The sequence below is a fragment of the Malaya genurostris genome, chromosome 1, assembly GCF_030247185.1.
Source record: "Malaya genurostris strain Urasoe2022 chromosome 1, Malgen_1.1, whole genome shotgun sequence".
In the NCBI taxonomy this organism is placed as follows: Eukaryota; Metazoa; Arthropoda; class Insecta; order Diptera; family Culicidae; genus Malaya; species Malaya genurostris.
In genome coordinates, this window is record NC_080570.1 from 79,811,621 (window position 1) to 79,821,531 (window position 9,911).

At 37.3% G+C, this 9,911-nt stretch overlaps 1 protein-coding gene across 3 annotated transcripts; it reads right to left on the reverse strand.

Annotated features, from left to right (window-relative positions):
• Positions 1–4,236: 4,236 nt before the first annotated feature.
• Positions 4,237–5,355, reverse strand: LOC131440584 (putative OPA3-like protein CG13603). 3 transcript variants are annotated; one of them, XM_058611987.1, is made up of 4 exons: positions 4,882–5,355; positions 4,660–4,802; positions 4,478–4,606; positions 4,237–4,429 (listed from the first exon to the last, which is right to left on the reverse strand). In XM_058611987.1, the coding sequence occupies exons 1-4, from the start codon at positions 5,190–5,192 to the stop codon at positions 4,317–4,319; spliced, it is 696 nt and encodes a 231-aa protein (XP_058467970.1). In that variant the 5' UTR covers positions 5,193–5,355; the 3' UTR covers positions 4,237–4,316. The 3 variants fall into 3 exon arrangements, with proteins under 3 accessions (XP_058467970.1, XP_058467971.1, XP_058467969.1); XM_058611988.1 differs by having other exon boundaries at positions 4,237–4,419; positions 4,882–5,354; XM_058611986.1 differs by having other exon boundaries at positions 4,237–4,606.
• Positions 5,356–9,911: the final 4,556 nt, after the last annotated feature.

The window sequence follows — 9,911 nt, forward strand, 5'->3', positions numbered from 1 at the left end:
GATGAAGCAGATGACTGACTGAACGAACACGGCATTCGACATCGGTGCGCTTCATTTCCAAAAACACGATGATACCAGCATTGTTCGTCTTGCGGTGTTTTGTCACGGTACGTCCATCCCCTCTTACCGTTGCGCGAGTGGGAGCGCGCACGACCACGAAAAGTGTTATCGCAACGCGATGAGAGTACCTTCTCTAGCTTGCTTGATAGTTGCGCGATTTCTCGTTGGAGGCTTTCTATGCTGCATAGGGATGATTTTTCAGGAACGGATTGTGATGTAGACGGCTCAGGTTGCAGAACTGAATCCAAGGTGCTGATATTACGAAGACTCATTGATTCGACGATAGCATCGGCGATTGTCGTTCTTTCAGCAGCATCTCCTTTTGATACGATCACAGCTGCTTGGGCATAAGGGGGTAGTCTTGATGCCCACAAGTCGAGTAACACATTTTCACCAAGTGAATCACCAGCAACACGTCTCATATCATTGAATAGTTTGCTGGGTTTCATGTCTCCGAGCGGCATATCTGACAAAACAAGCTGCAAACGGCGCTGCTGACTGTCAGCGAAATGATCAATGAGTTTTCTTTTTACGTACGTGTATTTTTAACTGGTCGGCACACCGTCAATAATCGATCTCAATTCTGTCAGCTTGCTCGGGGGAACCTGTGCCATCACAATGTTAAATTTTCGTGTATCATGAACGGCGCCACCGATGCCAGTTGCAGCGAACCAGAACTCCAGCGACATAAAGTATGATTCAATATTAGATTCGCTCATATTCGTCGGGGGGAGACGTGGTGAACTAATTGATTCCAGCTGCATGCCACCAGCGGGTTTCGATTCGTCCTTATCAGAATCAGGCATTTCACTACAGCTTCAACGACCGTTTTTACTTCGAACGCGTTCAGCAGAATACGAAACTTCTAAAAACTTTTTTCTAACGATCACGTCGGGGTAACCACTTTGGCCGGTTTACGGCAGAAATGAGTTATCTTCAGGTTTGGTTTAAGACTAAAATTTATTCTTAACAACTGGGGGTATTTATACAACTTCAGGAGGTGCCTTATCATGTGGCGCTTAGAAACTATAAGAATACTGTTATAAAGGGTTATTGTTTAAATTCAATATAGTTCGTTTTGCGTGAGCTAAACTTTTCTGCAGAGATCAGCAGAAACAATCGTAGAGACACAAAAGCAAAAGAAGTACGTTTTGTGAAGCGATTGCGGATTGTCTCTCTGACAATAAAAACTACCGCGTGCTTGTTGCTTGTAGCGTTGGCGCGCGGTGATAGACAGCGTTCAGATGATGCTACATATATATATATATATATATATATATATATATATATATATATATATATATATATATATATATATATATATATATATATATATATATATATGAAAGCGGTAAAAATCAACGTGGTTTGTCGGTTACGTCACTTATACCATTATATCTCCGGAACCAAAGGTTACAGCCATTTGGTCTTCGAACTTGATCAATACTCCGATAGTAGCTTTCAAACGAGCCTAAGTTTGTTAAAATCGGTTCAGCCATCTCCGAGAAACTTGCGCGGCAAAAAAACAACACGTTTTGTCGGTTACGTCATTTATACCATCATATCTCCGAAACCAAAAGTCACAGCCATTTGATCTTAGATCTTGATCAATGGCCCGACAGTAGCTTTCAAACGAGCCTAAGTTTGTGAAAATCGGTTCAACCATCTCTGAGAAAATTGAGCGGTAAAAATATCTTCGATAAGTGCACACACTTACACACACACACATACACAAACACACACAGACATTTTCCGATCTCGTCGAACTGAGTCGAATGGTTTATAACACTATGGGTCTCCGAGGCTCCGTTCGAAAGTCGGTTTTTCCAGCAATTCTAATATCTTTCTATAGAGAAAGGCAAAAATCTATGAGTAACTACACGAAACATGCGGTGCGGTTCAATTTTCGCCGCTAGGGGAGCCGTTACCGTTAGCACAGTTTTCACGCTTTCTCCGCCGATCGAATTATTAACGACACACAGATACTTTCCGGAATCGTCCACCACGGCATCTTTGATGATCAGCGTTTCGGAGACTAGCTTGACCCGCTCGTTCAGCACCACCGCCTTCTTCTAATTAGACCATGAGGGTAAATCAATTATGAAATCAAAACAAAGTATTTTGTCTCTATAAATACTTGTGACTATTTACCGTTAAGTTTGCTCTATATATGCGTAGTTTATAAATTGTATATAGATGGAGGTTCAGATCGGACCTAGGAGAACCTGCCACGAATATCTGCCATAAGACCCATTTTCCAATACTTAAATTCGGCCAGAATGTAGTTCAAAGTATGCTGAACGAGAAAATCATATCGCCTAGAGAGCGTTTTTTAGTTTTAGAAAATAAATTTCGATCAAAGATTTCAAGTTTTCCTTAATGAATTACTGATTTCGTATTGATTACCAAATATCTGCCGTCGGACCCATTTCTCAATACTCAAATTTGGCCAGAATGTAGTTCAAAGTATGCTGAACGAGAAAATCATATCGCCAAGAGTTTTTTTTAATTTAAAAAAATAAATTTTGATAAGTTTTCAATGTTTTGTTTGATTATAAAATATCTTTCGTCTGACCCATATCGCAATGCTTTGATTTGGTCAGAATGTTTTCACATATTTCAAGTATTTGAATATTCTTAATCCGGAATACATGCTTTCGATCTGTTTTCTTTCAAATCTTGTTGAATTGCGTATGAAGTTTTCATGCTTACTACTAGTGTCATAATCCTTGATATAATTTGGAAATAGCGAGTGAACAATTGACACCTTTGGCGGACAATTGATTGGTTAGTCGTGAATAATTTAGGCTGAAAGTGATTTTTCCAAACAGTAATATTTTATATAGCACAATTCTATAACAAATCGATATATGTTTCACATATTGCAGAAATTAACATATATGAACACGCTTACAATTATTAATTTTTTCCTACTTTCGAAATTGTCAAACGTATTGCTCATCCTTTTTTTCTGGTGGGGGAGTTCCCAGCTTTTATTTTTAACGAGTAGGTGGCGCTGCGGTAGTTGTTTAGTACGTATTCTCCTGAAAAGGTTCTTGTCTCGGACTGGTTGCTCAGCCAGCGGGTGGGCCGTTTCTCGGCGGTATAGAGCAATACACCAATGAACATTTTGTATTTATTGTCAATTCCAATTAAGAAATTATCGTATATATTCTGATCAATATTTGATAGATCGATGAATTTACAGTTCAACGTCTTAGTGTGAAAAGATCGTTTGGCTGTCATTGACAGCAAGCGCAAGTAGCTTAGAGCATATTAACAAGATATGATGATAAGATGATAAGCTCTCACATTTCACGAACAAATCATTGGCAACATCCTTTTTAGTAAGCATGGTGTCCTCAGGCGAGTCCACATCGAATCTCGTACATAGAAGTAGGGGAGAGAAATGTCAAATTCGTGTCCGTCAAAATAGCAGCAATGCGCGTCCATACAATTCGATAGTTCCACGACAAAAGGTCCTAACTGCGAATGAGAGCCTCTCTTTGTTTATTTTCTCTTTTGAAAAGTACGGAGTCATTGCAACAACTTCTCGAAAATTTCCAATGTAAATCGAAAGCTTGTGGTTTTACCTTGAAAGTTGTCCGGAGAGTAAGGCGTCAAATATAAAATTAGTGCATAAAATCGTGAAAAAAATAAACAAAGAGAAACTGCCATTTGCAGTTAGACCCTTTTATCATGGGACTGTCGAATTGACATGATATGTTGAATGTGATGCCGTGCGATGGTGTTGCTGAACTGAAGATTGATATCGATCCAAGCTGACAGGGTCTGTTTCTGCTTAGAGTGAATTTGCGCATATTGCGCTGTGGACAAAATCGCTAATTATTTCCTATTCGGTACAATCCGACCTGATTTTAGACAACCGAAAATATAATAGAACGCGGATGGGGATGCAGATATTTTTTTCAATTTAACAGTTGTGCAGTGCACGAGATGCACATAAGGACGAGACGCCACTGGTTCGCCATAACCCTTTTAAGACCTCATAACAGCATAAGTCTATTTATTGTATTGAATTCTGCCTTCAAATGAATTCGGTCACAAATAATTTTATAAATGGTATAATCAGCAGTAGCATTTCAATGTCCGTTGCGAGTGGCATTAAACAAATAAGAGACAATAGATTTCTTTTCTTTGACAAAATAATTAAAGTTTTCAAGTTGCAGCAAGATTATACAGATTTGCTTTCTATTTACAACTATTACTGTTCACTTACTGCAACTAAGCGAAATCTATCTACTGTAGGTAGTCTCTTTCAAAAGATAAGCCAGCGATTTAGTGACGATACCTGCTCGTCGACCTGTTTCTGCTTTCTCTTCAATCGAATCGTTCACTCTATAAAAAACTTCGTTTTCAATTAAATTTAAAGCTTTCATAACCAGCCCTATGTTACCCTTGACAGGATATTTATTGTGGTTTGCGATAGATATTGGCTCCTCCCGGATGTACAGGGGTTGCTCTGTGCTATTCTTTTTGCTGGTGAAATCGGAAAGAATTTTGGGCTTCCATGATGATTTGGATTCTATAAAGTGGATTATATTGTAAATTAGATTTTTACTATCGTTTTTAACGAACCTAGATCTGCCACTACTCTTGCCATTTCTCTTATCTGCGTATCTTGTCGTTGTACCTGAAATATTAACTCGTTGATCGTAGCTTGTAATTCTAGCTTCTCTTGAATAACAATTTCTTCTTTGTTGGCTTCTTTGCGTACTTGTCTGAAATATACACCTGATTGAAACTTTGCTAATCTATTTGTTTTTTTTTTTTAACAACCGTTATAAACGTGCTAGTCACCTTTGATATTCTAGTAGAAGTAATCCGGCCCCAATGGTAAAAATCACTATTTCTCCCAAAAGATTTGCTCCTAATTCAATGGCCATTGCTTCATTCAGAACTGGCACATTGGTGGGTTTGCCTAAATTCATGGCCCACATTTTGGTTTTGACCTCCATCCAGTTGTAAAATTGAGCCGGAGGCATGCAAACATACTTTCGAAAAAATGGACTGTTTTTGGCTCGTTCCTTGAGTAAAGTAGCAATAGGTTTTGATATTTGTTTCATAGCAAGAACGCCAAGTTTGGCGGCAGGAAAAGCACCGACTACCATGTCGCTGTTTGCAATTGACTACTTATTGAAATTATTTCTTTAAACGCCGGTACCCGTATTGACTAGACTCGAAAATACTATACCGCAAATAGTTCCATTTGTAGTTTATGCAACACTTTACACTATATGATAATTTCGCCTGTCATTCTGTATTGATTAATGATTATCGAAATCAGAGTTGCCAGGTTATTTTACCAAAAATTTTAATTAGGTGCAAAAATCTGTTTCTTATCTGTATTTGATTCTACACAACATTCATACCAGAAAATGGATATCGGGATTTATATTAGTGAACAAAAAAAAACAGATCCTATAACCACAATTCGTCGTTTCTAAACAACACCGTAAATCGGTATTTATCAGTATCAATAAATAATTATCCGTATTTTCGGAAAGCGCAATTTCTACCTAACATACGAATGTGTGTAAATCAGGTCCCTGTCACGACGCCATCTTGAAGAGATCAAAATCGAAACTTCAAAATCAGCTGATTGCAACGTAAACAAACAAACAGTAATACATTTGTTATACGCGTTTACCTTGTTTAGTGCACGAAAATTAGTGAATTTTTTGTCGACTCTCTCCCCATAACTTGTCGGTTTACCTAAAATACAGCAGACAGTGTTTTGGGACATCAAGTGGAGATAATTTTTACAATTTGAGAGTCGCGATGAGTATCAAAACATCGCAGTGTTTGGGGCTCGAAACGCGAGGGGCTCAACGTAATCGGTATACTTTCAAATGGCTGGTGCTCACATGCCGGTGTCAGATGGGTGGTGTAAATAGCATCAAATATCTCGGTTAATTTTTAAAAAGGGCGTATAAGCAAGTGACAGTTTCTCTTTGTTTACTTTCTCTTCTATTAATTACCAAGCGGTTTCCACGTTTATCACTCAACTCTTTGCATTAAATGATACCCGAAACTTTCGACTTTCAAACAGAATAGTGATATCAAAGAAAATATTTTTAATCACATCACAATAATTGATAGAGAGAGTGATCAAAGAGAAACGGTCACTTGCTTATACGCCCTTTTGAAAAATTAGCGGAGATATATTATATATCAATATGGATCATATAATTTAATTGAGCAATTTGACGTCTCTGTTACTCACACCGATGCAGAGTGCGCAGATCTATTCATATACGAAATAGGAATGTGTGCGAGCCGAAGTCAAAGTTTGTTGTGGGTTCAATTTTAAACCGAAGTAAAACATTTCTGACTCATAATCATACACTGCGAAAAATGCATAAAGAATTTCGTAAGCTATGAACTCATGAACCAAGTAGAAGACAGTTCCATTACGTGATATAGAGTTTCATGAACGATTTTATGTCTTTCTCAACTGTTCTCTTGGCATTGCAATTAATTTTTTGCATATATGTCTTCTATAATTGGCACGATGCGGCTCGACAAAATTCACTGGGTTATTTCGACATACTCACACTACACGCTTAGAAAAAGTTACTCAAAGTTTGAGTACTAGTTACTCATTTTCAAATGATACATGGAAACGTCAAAAATTGAGTAGTTATCATCAATGATATTGAGTAACTCCTACTCTAAATTTGAGTTTAACGCAAAATCTCGTTTTATAGTTACTATTCGCATTCGCGATAAGTCTAAAAGTTGTAATAACCATTTGTAGCAACAGGTTGTATTTTTTGTTAGTGAGACGCGTATTTCGAGGATGAGTCGATCAACACAAACGGTGTTGTGTCTGCAAAAACCGGAATGATCAGCTTCGTGTTGTGCTTTAGAATGGAAACGAAACGAGCATAACACACTACTCCAAGCGACCACCACTTGATATAGTATTGAGTTCAATTATTTAACATTTTAATACAATACACTCAGAAAAGGAGCAATTTTTTTGCAAATTTGGTATATGTGAAACAAAATTTCACACAAAATTTGAGTGATAGTTACTCTATTTTTGTACATGTACGAATAAAGTATTACTCAGTAAATGAGTAGATTTTACCCAAATATCGTTTCCAGTGGAAGAACTCAAATTTGAGTAACTTCGTAGTTACTCTAAATTAGAGTTGTTCCACTTTTTATGTAGATGAGTGAGATCTTACTCATTTTTGAGTAATTATTTTTAAGCGTGTAGCATTAACCTTTCAACTGCTGAGAATAGCCACACACGGAACCGTAAATCAACCTAATTTTAAGTACATTCCACCCAATTTGGGGGTTTCGTTCAATAACCTAATTTTAGGTAAAGTGGCTCTAGGTAGTTTTCATAAGACACGTGCAAAAAAATACTCAAAGATGAGTTATATCTACTCTATAGTTGAGTCATATCACAGATAACAGATATACAGGCTCACATATGAACTGTGTGTAAAATTTGCTCAATCAGCATGGCGAACACTTGCAGATGTCACCACGATCGACACGAGGTGCCACCACTATTTGGGTGCCGCTTACACATGAGACACAACTTTGGGTGCAACATTCACTTCTCGCTAGATTTTTGTTTTGCTGTTGATTAAAATGACAAGTTTATTTTTGTTTTATTCCGATCGAATTCTCGTGTGATTTATGCGACATGGAAATAAAATTGTCTTTAACACTTAGGGAAATCGTGCGATAAGTGTTAAAATTGTTGTAGTTGGAATAATTCTACAACAGGCAGGAGGATTTTGTTATCGTTCCGGAACGTAGTGGAACGTTTTGAAAGATCGCGGCGAACAGTCGAGTAGGTGGCAATAGTGTTTCCAACGTATAGCAAATTTTAAATTTACACAGGATTTTGAAAAATTTTGTTCGAGCCTGTATATCTGTTATCTGTGGTCATATAGACTCAAATTCAAGTTAATACGGTTTACTTAATTTTAGCTTATTGAACGAAACTCTCGCTGTTGGGTGGTTTTGCTCTTTATATTTTGACAACAATTGAAGGAGCGAATGAAAGGAAGTACTCAAAATTGAGTAAAAAGAAGTCAAATAATAGGTAGTTTTTATTTTCCGTGCACCAACACATTCGCACTTGCCCACATTATCAGATCCGAATGGATTCCGAATCGGCGAGAAATTTTCATTCGGAATTTCATGTGGAAATCATAATGGATTCCGAATCAATTCCAACTCCAGTGCAACAACCGATTCCGAATGAACCGGTTCGCCTACAACCGGTTGATTCGGAAATCATTCGGAATTGAGTGAGAAGATGCGGACTGAATTGTCAATTCGTCTTCTTCTTCTTCTTTCCTGATTTTGCACGTTTTCGTGCTGATTTTCAGTTTATTTTTAAACGAAAACATATAACTGAATATACAAGTTTAAATCTTCATGTTTTTCGGATATACAGAACTAGTAAATAACCAGTTCTTCTTAGAATCCCAACATAAACTATTGAAATTCGCTGGAAATTAACAAAACGGCCTACCTTAATCAGCATCATCCAATCCTCTAGCTGGAGTGTAGTGAAATGGCTTAAGTCGCATAAATTTCACACTAACACATTCATAAAATGAGCGAATATTCAATGACATTTAAAATGTCACTGTCAATCAGGTTGATCGAGCAGTCAACTCAGGCGAAAATTCTAGCACTGAACCGATCGAGCACTAAAAAATCATGCAGTCGAGTAAGATTTCATTGCTCATTCCGTCATTTCGATAATGTGGGTGGATTGGACTATAGTCCAATCCACGTGCGAATGTGTTAGTGTGGCTATTCTCAGCAGTTGAAAGGTTGATGCTAGTGTGAGTATGTCGAAATAACCCAGTGAATTTTGTCGAGCCGCATCGTGCCAATTATTGATATGCAATAAAAAACACTGCAATGCCAAGAGAACAGTTGAGAAAGACACAAAATCGTTCATGAAACTCTATATCACGTGATGGAACTGTCTTCTACTTGGTTCATTAGTTCATAGCTTACGAAATTCTATATGCATTTTTCGCAGTGTATGATTATGAGTCAAAAATGTTTTACCTCAGTGTAAAATTGAACCCACAACAAACTTTGACTTCGGTTCGCACACATTCTAATTTCGTATATGAATAGATCTGCGCACTCTGCATTGGTGTGAGTAACTGAGACGTCAAATTGCTCAACACGCTTACTTGTGGCTACCCAAAATTGAATCAAAAGTCACTCAATTTCGCAAAAACTAAACCTACCCAAAATTGAGTACAGTAAGTATTACGCAATTTTGGGTAAATATGCTTTTCGCAAAATTTTAGTAGAACTTACTCTCTTTTGTTGACATTTGTAAATATGTGGAAAGTACTCATTATTATCCAACCCAATGATGTTTAAATTAATTGCTTTAAAAAATTTTAAAAAATAACTACGTTTTATTGCAATACCCACATGTGCAATAGGTTTAATTCAATGTTTTTTTTCAAACATGTATCCGGAACAGTTCTGCTTCTCTCGGTATCAATCCACCAAGCAACCACAAACGGGACGTTTGAAATCTATTCGTAGTTCAAATGTATTTTTATTGCATAATGTAAAAATGCATTTTAATGTATTTTACTTACCAGCTAGAGCCTGACACGACTCGCTGTCTATAACACTTTTAATTTTATCCATCCGGAAAAACTTGAAAATGTCGGATGGCGCGGTTAAGATACTTTGACACAGTGACAGTTTTTAATTCTACTCATTTTTTGACATCTGTTCACAGTTGTTGAAAATGAGTACTTTCGATTCACTCACTGGGTAGCCACAAGTAAGCGTGAATGGCGTTTTCGTTT